Raw genomic sequence first — 21947 nt, forward strand, 5'->3', positions numbered from 1 at the left:
TCTTTTCTAATGATGCCATCATTGACACAGATTGGGAAGCTTACTAAGCCACTTTGTCATCCTGATGGAATTACTGTATATGGGCTGGATGTAAACTGACACTCCTGATGTATCACAATTAACTGTCAACTAACACCTTTCAAACAGAAATCTAGCAGACCAGGCTGGAGTTCTTCGCAAAGTTCGAAAGGCTGGCCCACCGATGCGAGGAGTTCAGGGATGAGAAACAGATGTTTGAGACCGTGGAACTAGCCATTCGGCCTACGGTCCGAAATACCGTGATGCATGGGGACAATGAGCGCCCCACCACATACGCCGAGTGGAAGTGTCGGGTCCTAAGGATCGACGCTAATTATTGATATGGGATGGCCCAGCAGCAGGGCAGTAAGACCTCCTCGAACCCAAGTGGTTCGGGTCAAGGCAACCAAAATCAGCAGTCGCAGAAGACGGGTGGTTCTGGCGACAAGAAGGACGCCACGGGAACCACGTATGGTGGTGCCGGGCAGCCGATGGAGATCGACAAGCTATGAAGCGATCAGCGATGCTTCAAGTGTGGAAATACCGGGTGGAGCCAAGACCATAAATGTCCAGCGGACAAATCGAAATGGCTTCCCATCAAACTCCCCCCGCGCAAGAAGGCAACCGCTCAGCGTCTATGCCAACTACTCGCCAAGGCAGAGGAAGAGGAAAACGGAAAGGACACGAAGATCGAGGAGGTCAAGGAGGAGAAGAAGTCGTCAAAAGACGAGCCGGCGTCGAAATAAGCGATTCGACGGCATCGGCAGAGGACTCAGTCTCTGATGGTGCGCGCCCATGTAATTCTAGTCGGACTTATACTACGTATGTAGGTACCCCATATGAACAATATACCAACTTTTTTGCCGCGTTACCCATCAAAGAGACTGAGGAAAGCGAATCGCCAGCATTGAACGGCATAGGAGGGGATTCCTGCCGCTCCATGCAGTCTGTGTCTAGCACTGAACCCCTAGGGGCCGTCCGAGCTCAGGAACCCTCGCTCGACTGCACGGGGAAAGCCCCTCGAGGGCAGAGCCCCCTAGGTACAAGTCCGACTGCACCCCAGATGTGGGGAGGTCACCCCGGAGAGGGAGAAAGGCTGACGACCCGGCCCGCTGGGCCTGCGGCTACACCGTCTGTTCCAGCAGGAGACATTGGAAAAGCAGCTGAGGCCAGGAATCGAGAGGACCACCGGCACTCAGTAGCCACGGGGACGCAGAATGCGGCGGCAAACGGTGTCAACCCTTGAGACGAGCCGACATGTGTGCGTCCATGAAGGGTTACCCGAAGTACCGCCGGGTCCAGGGAGAGCCGTAAGAAGGATCGAACCGCGGGGGTTACAACGCCTAGCACAAGCACCCGAGGCCAGGGCCAAACACGGGGCAGCGAGCCCTCCCCCGCCACCTTGTTGAACAGCGACCAAATGCCGCCTAAGAGCCCTTCTCGGCTCGGTGACCAAATGCCGCCACGAGGACAAGAACCCCGAGGGTCTAGAGTTACGATCGAGGAGGTTTTAGACGAGGAAGCTCACCTCCGGTCCGACATTCCAACCACGTCACCAAAAGGGATACCCTCGGCAACTCCTTCTCTTACCGTGACCCCAAACGACAAAAAGATCATCGTGGAGATGTATTACGAACCCTACGGTATACTATGGACCCGAAGGGCACTACGCATAGCGAAGGGGGATGCGGCGGCTCGCGCCGTCCTCAACGGATGGGTACACCCCTGTCGGAGGGGGGAGGTCACTGATTGACTGTGTTACGAGCTGGAGGAACAGACTGAAACGGCCGCCCAGGCCAGGGAGAAGTGGCAGTGGATGGAGGATCTGCAGAAGCCGCCTATGTACATACGCGGGAGGAAGGGGCAGAATGTTTCCATAAAAGTGCAATTAGAGACGCTCGACACCCGAGAAACCCATGCGGTGAATGCCTTAGTCGACAGCGGGGCTACCGGCAGTTCTATCGACCGTGCCTGGGCCCAAGCACACAGCCTTAACCTTAAAAAGGTGGCTCGCCCTGTTCTGGTCTACAATGCCGACGGCACAAGAAACAAGGGAGGTGACATAACCGAATATGCTGAAGTAAGGTTGCGCATTGGGGATCACGTGGAAAGAATCGAGCTGGCCGTGGTCGACCTAGGCTCTACCCCTTTATTTTTAGGGCATGACTGGTTGCAGCGTCATAATCCCCTGATAGACTGGAACACCGGGGCCATCACCCTAGCCCGGTGCGCCTGTCGAAAAATCCCGTTTTCTTTACCAGACACAGACCCCTCCACACGATGGGATGAATATGAAGAGGGGGATACAATCCTCGTCATGGACTTTGAACAGGCCTTTCACGTACGAGCCATGGGTACCAAAGCAAACGAATTAGCAGCCCAAGCGAACGCGAAGAAGGCGGCCAAGTCATTTGAAGAAATTGTACCCGAGGAGTACCGCGACTTCAAGGACATATTCGATAAGGAAAGCTTTGACGAACTACCCCTGCGTAAACCTTGGGACCACGCCATTGAGCTGATTCCCAACGCCAACGCCAACCTAGATTGCAAGGTCTACCCCCTCAACCCGACTGAACAAGGGGAACTAGATAAATTCCTCGACGAGAATTTGTCCACCGGATGCATTCAGGCCTCGAAGTCCCCGATGGCTTCCCCATTCTTCTTCGTCAAAAAGAAGGATGGAAAGCTATGTCCTGTTCAGGATTACCGAAAGCTCAACGAGATGACCATCAAGAACCGTTACCCGTTGCCACTTATCGGAGAACTAATGGATCGGCTGAAGAGAGCCAAATATTTCACCAAGCTGGATGTACGATGGGGCTATAACAATGTGCGGATTAAGAAGGGGGATGAATGGAAGGCGGCGTTTCGAACCAACCGTGGACTCTATGAACCCCTGGTGATGTTCTTTGGGCTCACTAACTCTCCTGCTACTTTCCAATGGATGATGAACGACATCTTCAAGGATCTCATAGCGGCAGGGGAGGTATCGGTGTACCTGGACGACATACTCATCGTGTCCAAGGACAAGACTGAGCACAAACGGATCGTACGGAGGGTGCTCCAGATTTTACGCGAGAACAAACTATTCCTCAAAGCAGAGAAGTGCGAGTTTGAAGTGGAGGAAACGGAGTACCTAGGAGTGATCATCAGCGAGGGCAGAATTCGCATGGACCCCGTCAAAATCGCGGGCCTGCTTGACTGGCCGGTCCCTCGAAGAAAACAGGAATTACAATCCTTCCTCGGATTTTGTAACTTCTACCGACGGTTCATTCGAGACTATAGCAAACATGTCAAGCCATTGACCCTTCTTACAGGGAAACAGGAGTGGGGATGGGGGGAGGCCCAACAAAAAGCATTTGACAAGCTCAAGGAACTATTCCATGAGGATGTGGTGTTAGCCATCCCTCTCGACCAAGGGAGGTTTCGGGTAGAGGCCGACTCTAGCGAAGGGGCGGTAGGGGCAGTGCTCTCCCAGTGGCAAGACGAAAAGTGGCACCCGGTCGCCTTCCTCTCCAAAGCTCTCTCGATCATGGAGCGCAACTACGAAATCTACGACAAGGAACTCTTAGCTATCATGATCGCCCTGGAAGAATGGCGCCAGTACCTCATGGGGGCAAGGGAGGACTTCGAAATCTGGATGGATCACTCCAATCTCCAGTACTTCTGCAAGCCCCAAAAACTTAACCGACGACAAGCTCGGTGGGTAACGGAGCTAGCGGAGTACCAGTTCACCCTCCATCATAAACCCGGAGCACAGAATCGCAAGGCAGATCTCTTGTCACGAAGGGTGGATCACAACCAAGGGAAGGAGGATAACCGTGATATAGTAGTCCTCAAATCAGAGCATTTTAGGGCCTTAATCATGCCCACCACGGAGGAGTTGCATGAAAAGATCAAGGCTGCCACGCACGACCCCCGACGCTGGGATAGAGGGATCTCGGACTCCCTGAACCATGAAAAGGGAGTCTCCCACGACCAAGACATGTTATGGTACAACGGGCGTATTTACATACCCGTGAACCACGAACTCCGCGGACAGATCATCGCTCTCAAACATGACCACATCACAGCTGGCCACCCGGGCATTGAGAAGACCAAAGAACTCGTGCTCCGAGACTACTGGTGGCCACGAATGCGCCGCGACGTAGAGACATACGTAAAAGGGTGCGACGTTTGTCAATGAACTAAAGCAGACCGTCGCCCAAGAAAGGCTCCCCTACACCCCAACGAGGTTCTGGTTCGCCCCTGGACCCACATCTCAGTGGACATGATCACCAAATTGCCGAATTCCAAAGGTTTCGATTCTATTCTGGTTATCGTCGATCGCTTCTCCAAGACGATCATCCCCATCACATGTACCGAAGAGCTCAGCTCCCTCGGCTTCGCCAAGATCCTGAGGGACTATGTCTATGTACCCTACGGAGTGATGCCTGAGAAGGTCATCTCGGACCGCAGCTCAGTTTTCGTTTCCAAGTTCATGAAAGAATTCTATGCCCTTATCCACGTCGAGGGAAACCCCTCCACCACTTATCACCCGCAGACGGACGGCCAGACAGAAAGAGTCAATCAAGAAATTGAAAAATACCTGAAAATGTTCATCAGTGACTGACAAGATGATTGGAGCGAATGGCTACCTTTAGCAGCCTTCACCCACAATAATCGCCAACACTCGTCAACCGGATACTCCCCGTATAAGGTAGTATTTGGAAGGGATGGACAGGTTATCACCACGACCCAGAAACTGACAGCGGTTCCAGCAGCAGCAAAACTAGTAGCAGAGATAGAAAAGGCACAAAGGGAAACAAAAACATCCTTGGAGAAAGCGGCGGAGTTGATGAAAAGGGTGTACAACAAACGCAAAGACCTGGCCATGGAATATTGTGTCGGGGACAAGGTGTGGCTCGACACGACCAACCTTCATCTCCCGCGACCAACCAAGAAACTCAGGGATTGAAGAGTCGGTCCTTTTACCATTACCGCAAAAAAGGGGATTTCAGCGTATGAATTGAAGCTACCCGTACGGTGGAGGATCCACAATCGGTTCAACGAATCCTTGCTCACTCCGTATACTCCTCCTGTGTTCCCCAACCAACCGTGACCTGAGCGACCACCCCCAGAGTTAATCGATGATGAAGAAGAATATGAAATCGAAGAAATTATTGAACAGCGGGACAAGGTGATCGGCCGAGGAAGAACCTGTCGCATGATAACCGAATACTTAGTGAAGTGGAAGGGTTATCCGATGGAGGAAAATTCCTGGGTCAAACGTTCAAATATGGCTAACGCCGAGGAACTAGTCAACGAGTACGAGGCAAAGATCCAACAAATAAAAGGAAGGATAATGTGGGCCGATAACGGGTTATCATACGACAGCAACACCCAACAAAAGTCCTATCCCTCCCCCCTTTCCTCGTCGCGATCGGTAGCCACGAACAAGACCGATGAGGCATCAAACGTCAGCACCGACTGGGAAGAAGAGGAGTCAGAAGTCAATATAAGAAACCTCCAACGAATTTATGAAAATTGGAATGCCGACGAAGAGGACGACAATGATGACACACCATCATTTAACTCAGAGTCAAGACATTCGTCTTCAGACAGTGATGAGTGGGAGGAAGAGGACTCGTTCGGAACGAACGAATCTTAAAGAGAAAGAAATCATTCACGGCGTAGAAGGGGATTACTGCCACTCGTCCTCGAGTAATGAACCCTTAGGGTCAGGGAGACCCGACAGACAGCGAGAGGCCTAACCGGCGCAAGGTGGTCCTGGATATCCACGGATACCAGGGTCCAGGGGCGGTAAGGGGGGAGGCCGAACACAGATAGGGGTGTAGCGGTACCCAAGCCAACCTGTTTTAAAGCAGAAGGGAGACCCTCTCGCTCGCTCATGAGGATGGGAGGGGTTATATTCTCATTCGGGACGAATGAGTCTTAAGAAGGGGGTAATGTTACGATTTATTCATTTTTCTTCATCTTACTCAGCCAGATTACTCATATGCAATCATCACGGACAGTTTCTCACCGTACTATTATTAGCGTAGCCAACTGTATTTAAGTAGGGCCTCAGCTGGCTTATATCCCAGCTTCGGCTAAGGTTTAATCTACCTATCTCAAAGCTCCGCGTTTCGCGACTATCTAAGTTTGCTGCTCGCTCTCTTCCTTCGTCTTTGACCTCCGAGTGTATCTTCCACTGAAGTGCGAGTGGAGATCCTTGGTTGATCTAAGTCGATTCGAGTTAGTGGCTAACATGAGCGAGCAGACTAAAACTACGCATCGACACTAATGCTATGCGGTGCAATGATATGGAATATAACTTATGGCATAAGAAGCAATGGGATTCTAAACAGGACTTAGTCACAGCACTGTACCTGACGGGCATGTGTGATGAGAAGGCCAAACCCTATACCCAATGCCTTAGGCTCTAACTTACAAGCATGCTCACGGGAGCTAGATAAAACCTTGAAGATTGCACTGACACTGAGAATACTTAGCGCCCTTGCTAACTGTGATGCATCGTACCTGAAAATCTGGGGAAATCCTTAAGCGAGATGACAGATATCACCAGCACAAACTGGGGCAATGGGCTTTGGCCGAAGTCTGCGAGCCCACGTTCCATTGTTCTGAGTCCCATTGTTAGAAGACTCACTTGTTGCCATGTCTACAAGAAGCCTCTGTGAATCCAAGAAAGAAGTCTTGAACAACATATGCCAGGACTGATAGTTCCGTATGCCTAGACCTGTCAGTCGCTAGAGAACAAGCCCGCAGGTGTTGGGAGAGCATCTCTTGGCATGCATTTAGTGAGCTCACTATAGAAATGAGACTAAAACTGGGAAGTCTGACTCGGATGCTCAGTAAGGTGGCAGTGGCAACATGCTACGCATATAGGAGTCTGGGTACTGCATGATGTTTGTAATTCTAATTCCCCTGTAGTATAAGTAGGCTGGTTACAGTAGGTAGAAGCCAAGTTTTGAGCCCCCGAGTTCCCATGCATGCATTGAAGGTGGTACTGTAACAAAGGATCAGTTTGTGACTTCAAGCTTTGCATAGAATTAGCGAGCTCACTCAGAGAAATATGAGATACCCTTGAGAAAAGACTTTTGTGCACTTAGTTCTGAGAGAATAAGAATCAGTGAAGCTGTTCTGTTCCATTGAGTGTTGATAAGTCCGTTTGGAGTATGTTCTGAAGAGGAAAAGCGAGATCTGTTCTGTTCTGTTCTGTCTGTTCTGTTCTGTTTCTGTTCAGTCTGTTCTGCATCAGTTCTGTTTCGAGTTTCCGTTTTCTGAATCTGTTTCCAAGCACTTCTGAAGTGTTATTGAGTTGAGAGCATCTGTTGAAGTTATTTGGAGAATCCCTACATACAGTTGTGTAGCAAGTGGGCTAAGTCAGTGCTTGCCTGTGGTGTTCTTTCAGTGAGCTCACTAAAGTTTCAGTGGGTATTGCCTCTGTTTCTGTTGGGATCAGTGTCCCTTGTGTATTTTAACTCAAATCTGCCTTGAATGTTGCATTGGGCCAGTGAATGACCTTCCTGTAAAAGTTCCTAGACTTAGGGATTCATTAGAGAAAGCTTAGCTTCGCTAAGAGTGCTGAGAATAAGAGAAACTCTTTAAGATATTGAAGTATAGTCAGATCACATTAGGAATAATCGCTCCCCCTAGAACTTACGAGGGTGTTTGTAGTTTGTGTAGTTGTGTGAGTGTGTGTGTGGGTTTTTGAGTTTCACCTTTTAGCCTGCTCACTATTCCACAGGTGCCCACAGTCAGCCTCTTCACTGCTACGTTCAATACATACCCAAATCATCAATTTCTAGGTGTGTTTGGCACATGTTGAAATCAGGCCCCTAACCATTAATTTTCGTGTAACCAGAATTCATCTCGTAACCAGAAATTTGGCCCGCAGTTTCGGAGGACTTCATATCTCAGGCTTGGCCCTTCCCGGAATCCCACATTGAACGTATGGTTTCGGTGTGGATTTTGGATAAACTTAGGCTACTGTATTTGGGCCTCATTTCAAGCATGGTGGAGTTGAGTCATATTCGTTCCATTTAAGACCCAATTTAAAGCACTCTTAAGCCTTTGGTTCAATAAGTAATTGAAGTAAATTGTATTTGTAGATCGAAAACTTGAGTATATACATAACAATAAAATGAGTTTAAATTTCTATATTCCCGGTGTGATTGAAGTGCATGGTACATTGATTTTCATCACATTCAGCCCCAAAATTAAGTCAGTTCTAGAAGCATTCCCAGTAGCCATGAATACGGCCATAATTGTATGGTCCAAAGCCATCAACATCCTTGACCATACAATTTATGGACGGTTATGGATGGTGCGCAGCCCTAAGTCTGACCCTGACATTGGTAACTGATATAATGAATTTCACTGTGCTTCCGTGTGCTCATTAGTCTGCAGATAATGATCCAGTGACTAGCGCAATCTTGTCTCACGACTCCTCACATCGCAGCCCTGGTGTTCCAATCACTTTGACCAGTTACACATTCAATGATGCGTTTGCAGTCTAACATCTATCGTCTTCTTGGCACGCCACAAATGGGTAGCCATTATAAAATGTCCGAGAAAGCACAAACGATGGTGGTATTTAATTATGAAAGTCGGAAATGGAAATGGAAGGGTCGCCGGTCAGTCCCGCACAACCACGTAATCTCTTTTGCTTCCTTCCACCCTATTGACTGCACGACAAGGTCTCGCTAATTTTGCCATCATATGCCTACGAATTCGGCTTCTACTGCTTTGGTTGATAGGTATCCTTGTTCGCCAAAGCGAGAGCTAACTTGCAAAACAAAGGTGGAGACACGAGATGGGCACATAAGCAAGGAGATCTAGGGAGATTGCCAGAGATGACGAGTTCCTTTTGTTTCTCTTTATGCAAACTTGAAACTACGGTGCTGCTTCAGTTTCGAAAATGGACGATTTTTTTTCATTGTTTCCCCGAGCAATTGTGTTTGACGTTGTAGGGAAGAAAGAAAGGACGAGGCATATGTAATAGCCCTAGACCTAATTTATATCTCATCGCCTATCAAGACCATACAGCAGTACAATCTTCTTACTGTGGATCGTGTCACAGGCCTAGGGAAGATATATCTATCGAGAAGCGCAAGCAGGATGTCCGTCCCTTGAAAAACTTAGAAATTATTGGGTTAGAAAAGTTCTACGACAGAGGAATGATCCGCAGCAATTCGAATATTGTGTGGTCGTCAAAGGGTTGAATGGCTTGTTCACTCAGATCATGACAGCACGCCACATTTGATACAACAATTAGCCTGGTGATAGCAAACAAATAAGGAGTTTCGTATGATAGGTATACACATCCCAGTACAATGGAAAATGACAAAACGACCGCCTTGCTTTGACGAATGAATCAATGACTGACAAGGACAGCATGTAGGGATATACACACCTCCTTGCCTGTGCAGAACCGCTGAGCTGAAGTATAAATCATCGAGTCAGAGTTTCAGGAAAGTAAGCGCACAGGTTGTATCAGGCCTCATGATACCAAGCGAAGCAGATGCAAGGAAGAACAACAGACATCGTGGTTGCGGTAAGAGATGCGAAGGGTTGGTACAATTACAAACAACCTGCCTTCCAGGAGTTGATATCGGACCATGTTCGGATGTGGGTGATTGCAGCCAAGTTGCTCGGTCTTGAAGAATGTTTCTGTTGCAGAGGGAATCGGGTTCGCTATTGATTGTCCCCGTAAAGACACGTCGTAACCGACATTTTACCGACTTCCACTCTTATGGATCCTTCGTCACGAATCCCTGTGCACCCGACGTGGAAGAAGCATGACCACCAAAAGAACCAATGGAGAGAAAGATCCGGACGTGTTATCAAAGGAAGAGCGGTGATTAGGTGGGAAACATGTTTTGATGCGTGGAGGGGGTTCCTGGTAGTAGCGATAAGCTGGCATGCTGATTATGGGTGTATACGCATGGAAAATTTGTACGTTTTGTGGTAGATACCTAGAACATGTATTAGTAGGTTTCTATGATCGTGAAAGATGTCCTTACAGTTGATACGATATTTGAGGTAATCAGCAGGTATGATTCCCATATATATCGCAAGACAAGGCCAGGCGCTGGTTACAAAGCTGCCTTCGGACCGTATGATATGACTGACCAGAGGTATGTAAGATAAAGTTCCCGAGAAGCCTCTTAATCCTACGTAAGAGCTGTAGGCCCACCTCCCAACGACTGCAAAGGCTGCAGTTTGAGGCTCAGGTGCCCAAATAAGGGTAACGGTGTTCCCTACGTCGAGAACTGGGACTGATAGCCCCGGAAAAGGGAGAGATTAGCCTGAGCAATATGCGTAGTACCCACGTCGGTTGTCGTAGCGATGGAGATTCTTCCTGGAGAAGATGTGGACATGAAACGCGATCCTTGGCAGCAGGATGAACAGTATCATACACCCCTGCAAATGTCCAAAAATCCTGCAGTCAGTTTTCATCACGAAACAGTAGATAGTGGCACAAACAGCGGAATGGCCCTGCAAAATGAGCTCGTAACTGTTGGCCAGTTCAGTCCCCATTGTCTTCGGTAGAAGCTCCAACGACGCTTGACAGAAAGAAGCAACTACAAGTTGTAGTTCCATTGCTCGAGGGGAATGAGTCTGGCAACGAGGCTCGGTAGCATAACGACCTGGACGAGGGTCGATGTTGCATCAAATGGTGCCCATCACAATAGCAAGGATAGCCTTGGTGGCTGTGGTGATGGAGAGCGGAATCATCAAGACTAAATGGGGTGATTGCTGGACGATGGTGGTCGCATTGAGTTCACGTCGAGCACTTGCTCATAGTAAGTACTGCCCCCAAGATCTTCCTAAAGATAGTAATCAGATCTCAGAGCTGTTTCATGATGCTAAAAAAACGCACCAAGGCGGCCCAACAAATGCCAACGTTCACGCATAAAGCCAGCACACAGACCAGAATCGGTGAAGGCTACGTCATCAGGAAAGAGGACGGCCTCCGCTTGTATTTTTCTTCCCTATTTAAAGCACTGCTGCACAATCGTTGTTCGATCCATGTCCTCAAGTTGAGCAAAGAGAATCTGTACAATGGCGATAGGCAGTGTTGAATTCATAAGAGCCATCTTGTTCACAAAAATTTCAAAGGATCCTCTGCAGAAAGAAGACGATCAGATTTCATGCACGATACATACATCCCATGAAAGAACTGACCTGATAAACAAAATCCAAACAATGGTTCTGCCATGTCCTTGAGATCGAGATATCTTGGCAATAGACAGGGAGAGTAGACAGAACTATTGGTTCACTATGGAAAGCAGAAGGCAGGAAGAGAGTAATGCTCCCAGAAAAAGAGGGGAGTCGCGTCGATGATGGTGGTAGGAAGTAAAGAGCCTGCAACCGGGTGTTCAGGCTGACACGTCTCTGCCCTCATGCTCTCATGCCATGTGACACACTATATTCTTAAATTCAATGTTGAATACGATGAACTGCAAGAAACATCTAGTACACCGGTTCAATGAACTCAAAATTAACTAACTCAGATGTTGCTCATTCAGTGTTGTACGAGACGGTAGAGCCTGCATCTCATCCCTGGTGAATCCATGTTCATTATCACAGCAATCACAATGTTAACTCGTACGTGAATACACATCCCCGAGCTTGTCTCTACCAGAGTGTAATCATTGTACCTCGTTTTTGAAGAGCGTCGACTCTAGACAAAGTATCCCCTCTGAGCCCGCCTCCCATCCTCACACCTATCACAACAGACTCGAATGCCCGATGCTCAACCAGATCCATAACAGCAGCCTCATCCGCACTTTCCAACCAGACAAGCTGCAAATGCTGCAACGCTGGAAGCATCCTTGGATCATAAAGCCCCTGTATGAAATTGGGAGTAATGAGACGCATTTGCACCCTGTTTTGCTCCACGATGGATAACCTCAGGAGGTTCTGTGCCATGTGAAAGATGGAAAGTGCATTGGTGGAAGGAAAGTCAACGGTGGTGAACGTGAGCTCCATGAGAGACTGGGAGACGCATTTCACGAGGTTGCGAAATACCTCTGCCTTGTAAGCATTATGGTACACTTCCTGATCAGTGCTGGCCAGCTCTAGGGAAGTGAGGTATGGGATTGTCATTTGTGAAACATAATCTCTGACATTGTCTAGCAGCACATCTTGGAGAAGTAACTGTCGGAAGGGAAGGTCGCTTGTGTTGAGCAAATCCAAATTGCAGCATAAAAGGTAGCTGTGGCAACATTGGGGAACCTCTTATGGCGCTGCAAAGGGTCGATGTTCCGCGATTGATAACCAGAATAGTGGATCGTCTGGCAAGCGGAAATGTGCGATATTAAGGTAATTGCCCAAAGAAAGAGTATGCAATTTCGGAGCATGCGCAAATAGACCGATGACCACCTCATTAGAGAATGCTTTTAACATTCCGCAGAGCTCGAGATGTTCCAGTTCCGGAAATTCAATGCGGCTATCTTCTAGCGCTATGTTATCGAACTTGAAATTCAAATCTAGGGAGATATTCTTCAGGCGGTGCAAATTAATGGCGCTGCCACCATAGAACAACGAATCCAAACAGTGATAGTCGGTCTGCAGAATGCTAAGGTATAGGTCCGGCGGTGGATACCGTGCTGATACATCAAGAGATAATGAGAGCTCGCAGGAACGCTCTTCGACTATTTTTGACAGGTTTTTCAAACACGGCAATAGGTCTGAGTTGTCCACGTTGGCAAATATGGATGTCCAAAGTTGAGGTGAAGAGAGACATATGTCACGCCAATATGCACAGACAGCGGAGAGACAAAACGGTCCTTTGCATGCGACTCGCCTCTCATCGCCACCGTCATAGTGCAGTACGGAAATGCAGACATATTTGAAGATGATGGAAAGGACCTCTAGGGGCAGTGTTCAAATGGGTGCAACGAGAGATCGAACTTCCCTAACTGACTTCCTGATCAACTGGCACCCAGTTTCGAGGATCTCCACATTGCATTTCAAGTCGGATATGTGCGAATTGTACTCGGATATCTTCTTGCGTAGTTCTGAGAGGGTTTGCAAATATGCTTCTTCCAATTTTGGAATAATCTGTCTTCCAGATCGTAGATATGCATTGACATCGAGAGGCAGAGAAGAGACTTGGGTATTAAATGAGTGGCCGCAGTTTCTACAAAGTGTGATGGAGGCTTGAATTTGGGCCATGGGGGTTGTGAGGGGGGAATATGTGTTTGAGGGCGTTTCTTGAGGTCTCAAGAGATGAAACCCGAATAAATAAGTGTAAAGCAAACAGCAGACTTGCGGCAAACTGAGACTTGAGCATTTCGAGTCGATGATCTTCGAAAACATAAGACGACATTAGGAGAGAAGAGCTCGTGAATATACTATACATATGAGTATACGAGTACAAAGAGATGATTGGTGTATCACCAGATAAATTCTTACTCTGGCCCATTTGCCATCACAGCTGTGGTCACCAACAGAGCTATAGCATCATCAGCACGACTCTTCCTCGATACCAGGAGAATAAACAGACCTTCACGCCCAATCTCCACCCCAGATTCACGTACGGCAGCTCAAAGATACCGCCTTGCACTCCACATGAAGCATTTGAGATCTCAGTCCATGGCCCGTTAGCCAAAACAGTTTGACAGCGAGCCCAGCTAAGGTCGTATCGTCTGCCATATTATACCGAGCCAAGTATTTGTACGTATCCTACACTCATCAGTACGCGTCGAGGAAAGGAGAGCAGCTATACCATTCAGAAGAAGGATTGCTACCATGTTCCACACCTTCGGCAAGCCTTGGTTCTCGATTATCTGTGCTACAGTAATTAGCGAACTGATATCCCGATTCCCAAGTTCAGTACGAAGCGATTTCACCTTGACCATACTCGCCAACCATGCTGCTCCTACCAGCAACGCCATAACTCGCTTGCTCAACTGGAACCAAAGCGGGTGCGACAGCTCTAAAGAACATCGCCGCAATGGACACGTAATCAGTGGTATTCATAGGTCCGAGATATCGCAGAATCTCTGCTGCCTACATCTATGTCAGTCAATCTTGACGACAATGAAAACGATGGCATGCATACATTGATGAAAAGCTGTCCCTGCAGGCCAGCAGCAAGCTGAGAATCCGTCCCATTCACAACAGCGAGGATGGTAGCCCACCTAGTGAGTATCTCGAGATCCTTCTGTGCATGTGCCTGCCCAGGTTAATACATCCTAGCGCCTATGCAGTGAGACTGAGAGAATGACAGTTTAATGGATATCAGCCTACATAATACACTCCCCGAGCCTCTGTATCTCAGTCAGTGACTGATTTAGAGGAATTATAACAATAACACTGACCATTGCGCTACCATGTCCAGGACGACGAGCTCAGTAACCCATGCTGAACATACGAAGCCGGACCAGCCATCGTATAATGATTGGACAAACCTATTTGCCGAAAAATTGGCAAACGCAGAGACCCATGGCCAGGTAGGCTCTTCAAAGATGTATCTCTTGATACGAGTGAAGTCGGCTGTTGAGGGTCGCCCGTGATGCAACAGGGGTGCGAGAATGAGGACAGTATACTGGCCGTGCGGAATGGTCCTGATTGTACGAACTCCCTGGGGCTACGGCAAGAATGAGCTTCGAATGGGGTGATATTGGCCAATGGTGCTGGCTACCTCTTCGTGAAAGGGAGGTCAAATGATACTGGGTAGTACAGGCCGACTCTATGTTGTTGTCAGCACAAAGTATAGGTAATCACAAAGTGTATGCACTGTGCCAAGACCAGTCGACATGCGCATCGAAGCACAGCTAACAATAAGGGCTGTATAGCGACTGATACGGTGGAAGGAAGAGACTTGTGTGGTATACATGAGGCAGAACGAGGGCCGGCAGGACCGAAAAAGAGTAACATGGAAATGAATGATGGGAATATGCGTTGTAGTGGTGGCATGGATGAACAGTGGCATCCCAGTTTGTCGGTGAGAGACAGAAGCATTTGAGATTCAAATGGAGTCGCATGACGCATAATTCGCATGCTTGGCCATATGAAAGGGGGTCGTTTGAGAGAAATAAAACATGCGCATGGATTATTGTGAAATAGATCAACGATAACTAGAGGGTGGCTTTGGCCGTTGGCCGTTAACCGTCGTGCAGTCCTCAGGATAACGATTGTCAATCCACCGGCCGAATGGCTAAATGGGATGCTGTCAGTCTCGGGATACCAAACAGATCACTGATACCCACCGAAATCTCTGCGAAGAGTTCCCTAGAGATGGTAATGTAAAGACGAGAGATTACTCTCCTCTTCTCTTGACCATCATGACAGAACCGATTCGCTTGGGAGTTATCAGCCTATCAACCAAAGGATGGGCGTCCATGAATCTTGTACCTCCTTCTTGCTCCGCCTCTCTCCTCGCATTACAAGCTTCTCGCCGTGTCCACGATGAACTCCACGTCTGCCGAAGCAAGTGCGGTGAAGTATTCCACTCCAGAAACCGTGGTGAAGGGGTATCATGCTCCCGAGTCCATCGCTGCAGATCCGAACCTCGACCTGATCGCCGTGTCAGTGAAGACACCTAATCATGAAGAGAATGCCACAAAGGCCATTGAGACTGGGAAAGATCTCTTCATTGAATGGCCGGCTGGGAGGGGATTAAAGGAGACGAAGCTCCTCGCGGACCTGGCAAAGGAGAAGGGGATCCGGATGATAGTTGGGCTTCAAGCCAGGCAGAGCCCATTATTTCGTAAGGTGAAGAAACTGGTCGAAGGATCGTGAAAGCTGTGGTGGAGAGCTTAGGTCTGCCATCTTGCCAAGGAAAGAGTTACAGAGTCGCCTCCCATCGAGAGCTGAGATTGATTGTGCCAGGAGAGGAATAGGATAGGAATGCCATATGTGCTATGCCCACGTTGGCTGCCATAACCCAAATTTTCTTTGCTGAAGAGGATGTAGAAGAAAAATGTAATCCTTGACGGTGATGAGCCTAAACTTCCGTGGCAATGGCAAAAACCAAAACTCTAGAGGAGTTCACGGCAAATGGCGCGTAGCAGCAATAAAGGCTTTGTTGTTGTGCGAGTGTTTCGGTGCACCTCCATGTGATGAATTCCTCAAGAACGCAAGTATACACTGCGACTTTTCAGTCAGCGAAGTAGTACCCTTAACGATCGAGTACTAGAAAACGTTGACTGTAAGCTGGGAAGGGTCTCGATAGTCGAGAAGGAATGGAATCCGGTATAACTGGGAATACCGGCAAACCATGAACAAAGTGATGGCAATTTAACTAGTAAAAGCCGTGGGCGATGTTGACGAAATTAGAGAAAATGCCATCAAAGAGCAATACCATTGGCAAGATAACAAATACCGTGACGGCAAGAGACGAAGACTGTAGTCGAGAAACGAGAAACTGGCGGTAAAACGAAGATAAGACGCACTGGCGATGATATGAAGGGGAACTAGTGACGGCAAAACGATGGCTGGGACTGGGCTGGACTGAAACTGAAACTATACTGAGGTTAACGACGGCAAAACGAAACTGATACTAATCCTGAGTCTACACGGAGACTATCCTATACTGAAACTGACAGCAAGATACCAAATACCGTGACTGATGATCCTATACTGAAGCTGTTGACCGAAATTCCGTGACAGATGCTGCTGGCGGCAATAACGATCCTAATCTGAGTCCGCACGGGGACGTAACGATCCTGAACTGAACTGGGTAAAACGATGGCGACGTAGAAGGTGAAAACTGATGAAAATGATGCTGGCTGGTGAAAGTGAAACGATGCTGGCGGATTAAAAGATAAAAGCGAGTTGTGGACACCAAATTCCGTGTATTGGCGCAATATGAGCGTACACCAATACCGTTAGAAGAAAAGCCGTGACAGAGAGTATAACTTGGAGTGACTATGTTGTTATTGTCTATCTCCTAGCGAGTACAAGCGATAACGGTGGTCGATAACGTGGATGATGGCTAGTGTCCAGTAACTTGTGTCTCGCAACTCCCTATTTTCCGTGGTGTATACTAGCTTTTATACTACAAGTCCAGAATAAATTTAGAATACTTGAAGCGAGTCCTTAGTAAGTCTGTAGTACATAGATTGGTAAGAAATGATACAAAACACGTGCTCCCAGAGTTCTAAAGTGACAGCACCCACACAGTTTTACTGTGTACTGTGGTTCGAAAGTAACAGCACCCATATGGCTTTACCGCATATAGATGAAGTGATTAGCAAGAATGCCACCGATCTCCGGAATTTTGAGCTGCTGTGTTGCTGCGGCAAAGTACATTGAAGCAAGTGTACTGAAGTAGATGCTTGCGGCAATCTCTTGGCGGTATAACAGCCTTAGTAAAGACTGAGGAGAGGTCACGGCATTAGAGCTAATGCCACGGAATTGCTATTTGAGCTGCGGAATTGTGGCTGTGCTGCGGAATTGCGGCTGTGCTAGGCAATCAGATGGGATTCTAATTCCGTGAGATCGACAATCAGGTGCCTGGCGGAATTAATGAAAGAAGACTGGCAGAATTAATGAAAGGGGCACGTAATTGATGTGGGGTACAAGTGGGGAAGGATAATTGGCGGCATTAAGCAATATTGCCAGGATTGAAATAGTAGGTTTGTGTGGTGGCTGGGGAATTAAATATCTGGTAAAATCCGCGAATTCTGAGTGTACAGAGCCTGGAGGCTCATCAACGGCACGACACGTCTCATGGACAGGGATAACCTTGGTGGCCGTGGCACCCAGGCTAAATCCAGTGATGTCATATAATCGGGTATACAAGTGAAAGCTAGCAACGTCACTTCATAGTTCATGTTGAGCACTTGTTCATAATACTATTCTTTGTAAAGACAGCAATCAGAGCTTGGAACAGTTTTATGGTGATAAAAAACGCACCAAGGCATCCCCACAAGCCACAACGTTCACTCATACGGTCAGCGCATAGACCAACATTGACGAAGGCTACATCGTGAGGAAGGAAGACGGTCCTCCACTTGTGCTTTACTTCGCTTTCTTAAATACTGTCGTAAAATTGTCTTCCAATCCACGTCTTCGAGTTGAGCGAAGAATATCAAAGAGATCTCTACAGAAGAAAATAGTCAGCTTTTCATGATATGTACGTTCTGCTAAGGAACGCACCTGATGCCGAAAGTCCAAACAATCTTTCCACGCTCTTTAATCCACTACTTGAGGGTTACAAGTATGGGCGATAGACAGGGGGTAATATGCAGAAATCTTGGTTCGTTGTTGACATAAGAGGGTAGGCGAAAGAGAGCATTCCCAGAAAAAGAGGGTAGTCACATCCATGATGGTGGTGTTGGTGTGGTAGGAAGTGAAGAGCACACAACGGGTGATCGGGCCAACGTGTCTCAATTAATTTTGCAAATTGAGAGCAAGTTACTCTCATCTTCCGACATGCTCTAATCAAGTCCTACATTCTTCAACAACAACACACTATAACAGTCAGCGAGTTTTGCTTTTTTGACAGACCGGGATCTCAGAAATTTAATGTTGACCTGGTACAAACCGCAAGATAAACGCATCGCTTAGATGATCAAAGATGACAACGCTGAGGCATGATTTCCACTCCAGTGTTCACAGGCTCCTGTGCATTGCTACAACTCTCTATACATTCCTAAACCTACGATATACTTGCTAGCTATAGGCAGGCGTCGTGTGCAGCAAGTAATTCCCGCAACTCCTTCAACCCATACCTCGGCTATCTCACATACCCAATTGTCAACAATCTATCGTGGGAAAGGCTTCAAAACTTCACCAGTCACCACCGCAGCCTTCTTCAAGGCTCTCAATACGGCGGTCTTTCAGCATCTCCCCCATCATGTCAGGATCCTGGGTGCCCCCCGGTGCACATTGGACGAAGGCATTGACGTTAATTCTCTCTTCCTGTTCAAACTGCCCATAATATCCGATACACAGCTGACAGCTGATGGAATCCTTGTTGCAGCAGGAAACTTTCTTAAAGTGAGTCGAAATCCGCGTAACTAAACCTAGCTTTTATCATCAATTTTCTTACCCTAACTACTATGAAGAAATTTGGCACCATATTCTCTTGTCTTGCTCGTTGCCGTTGGAAAAACAGGAACCTTTCTTGCCGATCATCAAAGAAACCCGGCTTGACAACCAATCTTGGAGTCCGCGCCTTTTCATCAGTCTGATTCCGTGGTCCTTGTCCGATATGAGTGGCGGTATCTGTAAATTTCGGCGGTGTACAGCATTGCGGGCGGGATAAAAAATGCGTTGCTCGTTACCTTATTGTTAACTTTCAATGGTAACACCGAAATCAATCCCTGGCTCCCTCCAGCCTGCCAGACAATGCATCATCGAATCCAGCTACATTTTTGCTCGTCCAGATTCCGGAGGTATGTGCAACAGATAAAAACTGATTTCTTTCAATGGCTATCTTCCCTACATGAGAACCTCCTCTGGGGTGTTATGTTGAGGGTTTTTTTTGTCACATCCAGGAGCTGCGCTGTGTGCAATGTCACTTGCTATAGCCTCTGTCTTCGTTCGCAGCCTCCTGAGTCCCGACGACAGATAAAGACTTCTTCCTTCCAATAGCTACATTCCCCACATGAGAACCTTCTCTGACAGGTGATGTGGAGGCTTTTTTTGTCAACCAACAAGGAGCCTTTGATTACTGCAAGCAGTGACATGGAAGAATCAAACCTGCGATGGATGCTGAAAATAGATAGCAGGCACAACTGTGTGAACATATCACAGCTTTCTCGCTCTCATTGCTACCACCACAATTGCACCACTGCTATGCCTCATAATTTCAACATTGATGCATGTATCCAGATAGCCAAGCTGGCCGCAGCTGCGGGTGAAATAGCATCATTTCCATATCTGAAAGGCATGGCAGGATGTGTTGTAGTCTTCTTGGAGGTGATCCAAGTGTGTAATTCCTTCATTCCATGCGGTACCTCTGAGCCTCATTAAAACTATCTTTAGAAGGCCGCTCAGAATGATGAAGACCTTGTTAATGTTGCGGGGGAACATCACAGAAACCATTGAAACTGTTCAGAAGATGCTTGCAGCATATCCTGGAGAGACCAGTGCCCTGCATTTTCAGAACATATGCACAGAGCTTGAGATGTAAGAGAGAGATCCAGGATTGTATATACATCCTCTGCTGATTAAATTCTGTATCCAGGTACCTAGGGACTCTACTTACTGAGCTGCACACCACTCAGAACAGACTAAATTCTGAAAGAATCAGGCGCTTCTTCAAGACAAAGAAGGTTTCTGATGCTATTAATGAGTACAAGGAGCGAGTCAACAATGCCAAGGCCAATTTTAGGGTGAGCATTCTATCCAATACACACCAGAAATAATTGGGTTCTATTATTCTTTAGATGAATGTTGCTATGGACTCTCGTCTTGCACTTTCTGTTGCTACAGAGGAACTAAACACAAATATCAAGGCTGTCTCTGGTGCAGTCAAGAAATCAGAGCAAACTATTATATCCACTATCAAAACACATACAGATGGAATATATGAAGAAATCCACACACTAGGTGTGAGACAGGGTGAAAGAGATGGTCAGCTTTACACTACTGCAATACCTTCAAAATATCAAGGGCATGTGTGTCAATCCATTCAGTGCATCTTTTATGAACACTAATGTAGTTTGTAGGTCTCAGAGTTCATTCCTAGCAATATCTACCTTGAAAAGCCTGTGGAATCTTTTGGAAAATTCTCTGATTATGAGAGTTTTCAGGATTTTCAAGCTATCATTATGCCACATGGTACTCAGAGTATTGTTTGCCAGTACTGCAAAGGTGATAAGCAGGCCCTTCAAGTATGTTTGATTTCTTGATTTCTGATCTCTTCATCACTGCTGATTTCTTGTGCATAGTGGTTTCATAAAGATCTGGATTCACTCCTCTGTCTGAAGTACAGTGAGCTCACCTCATAAACCAGTCATATATTTACCTTGGTGATTAGGCATCCAAATGTCATGCAAATATATGGTGTGTGCACAACAGCAGAGTTTCTTGCTATTGTTTTCCATGGTAAGTATTACTTGATTTCATTTGCTGACCTGAATTGATATGTGTCTGCAGGAGATACAAGGATATCAGTTGATGACTACTTTGCCAAATCAACCTCCCAAGAGGTGATGATCTTCTATGCTCAAGCTGTATGTATTTGTGTCTCCCTTTTATAATGTCTGTTGCTAATATCCTTCCTAAGTATTTTGATTTTAAGGTATGATTCTGCTCTACCATTTCTTAGTACTTGTTCTAATCAGGTCTTGCAGTCTATATTTTCTTATTTGGATAAAAATTGCATAGTAGTATCTGAGGATTCTATAGCAGAAGGTAAATAAATTTCATACTTATTCATGTCTATTTACAACTCTTTTCTATCAGGAGAAGACAGCCCCAGTTCTGTTTATGTCAATGAACAAAGTTGGGCTGTGATTACTCATTTTACCTTGAAGTACTTTCTTGGATCCATTTTTATACTCCGAGACAATCATTGTGCTATTAGCACATCCAGCACCCCCTCTCAGGTTACTGTTAAAAGCAAAAAATCTAGTATTGCCACAGTTAACTGGACTGATGACATGAATAGAGATATGTTAACTGTCATCTATCAGCTAACACATCATCCAACTGGATTTTCAAAAAAGAAAGAGAATTTATTAGTGTTATATTTTGTCTTTGTGTTAGCCACTAACTCAACTTGACTTAGATCAGACTAGGATCGCTACTCGCACTTCGGTAGTCGATACACTAGTGGGTCAAAGGCAAGATCAAGGCAGCGAGCGAACGAGATAGTCGCGAAACACGGAGTTCGATGTTAGGTAGATTAAACCTTAGCCAAAGCTGGGGTTTAGGCCAGCTGAGGCTCTACTTAAATACACTTAGGTATGCTAATAATAGTACTGTGAGAAACTGTCCGTGGTGATCGCATATGA

General features: G+C 47.0%; 5 protein-coding genes across 5 annotated transcripts; 2 read left to right on the forward strand and 3 right to left on the reverse strand.

Moving 5' to 3' along the window:
* Positions 1-11664: 11664 nt before the first annotated feature.
* Positions 11665-12231, reverse strand: EV420DRAFT_1727681 (uncharacterized protein; the record flags this gene model as incomplete). The annotated part of the gene is made up of 1 exon (XM_060479858.1): positions 11665-12231. A coding segment is annotated over one exon (567 nt), but the record flags the coding sequence as incomplete, so codon positions are not given.
* A 36-nt stretch (positions 12232-12267) lies between these two features.
* Positions 12268-12816, reverse strand: EV420DRAFT_1278497 (uncharacterized protein; the record flags this gene model as incomplete). The annotated part of the gene is made up of 1 exon (XM_060468087.1): positions 12268-12816. A coding segment is annotated over one exon (549 nt), but the record flags the coding sequence as incomplete, so codon positions are not given.
* A 1047-nt stretch (positions 12817-13863) lies between these two features.
* On the reverse strand, positions 13864-14794 carry EV420DRAFT_1649810 (uncharacterized protein; the record flags this gene model as incomplete). The annotated part of the gene is made up of 6 exons (XM_060478363.1): positions 13864-14043; positions 14096-14209; positions 14284-14303; positions 14355-14361; positions 14408-14623; positions 14774-14794. The coding sequence occupies 6 exons, from the start codon at positions 14792-14794 to the stop codon at positions 13864-13866; spliced, it is 558 nt and encodes a 185-aa protein (XP_060324158.1).
* Positions 14795-15266: 472 nt separating this feature from the next.
* Positions 15267-16194, forward strand: EV420DRAFT_1082444 (uncharacterized protein). Its single transcript, XM_060465726.1, has one exon. The coding sequence runs from the start codon at positions 15445-15447 to the stop codon at positions 15775-15777; it is 333 nt and encodes a 110-aa protein (XP_060324159.1). The 5' UTR covers positions 15267-15444; the 3' UTR covers positions 15778-16194.
* Positions 16195-19782: 3588 nt separating this feature from the next.
* Positions 19783-21353, forward strand: EV420DRAFT_1649812 (uncharacterized protein; the record flags this gene model as incomplete). The annotated part of the gene is made up of 11 exons (XM_060478364.1): positions 19783-19914; positions 19972-19998; positions 20045-20115; positions 20174-20321; positions 20376-20606; positions 20658-20822; positions 20880-20917; positions 20969-21036; positions 21088-21164; positions 21218-21232; positions 21285-21353. 11 exons carry the CDS (start codon positions 19783-19785, stop codon positions 21351-21353), a joined length of 1041 nt encoding a protein of 346 aa, XP_060324160.1.
* Between the last annotated feature and the right edge of the window lie 594 nt (positions 21354-21947).

The sequence above is a fragment of the Desarmillaria tabescens genome (genome assembly GCF_030435595.1).
Source record: "Desarmillaria tabescens strain CCBAS 213 chromosome Unknown EV420scaffold_66, whole genome shotgun sequence".
Taxonomy (NCBI): domain Eukaryota; kingdom Fungi; phylum Basidiomycota; class Agaricomycetes; order Agaricales; family Physalacriaceae; genus Desarmillaria; species Desarmillaria tabescens.

Excerpts from the sequence above, each read along its gene's own strand:
- EV420DRAFT_1082444 (XM_060465726.1), top strand. The coding sequence starts at position 15,445 with ATGAACTCCACGTCTGCCGAAGCAAGTGCGGTGAAGTATTCCACTCCA.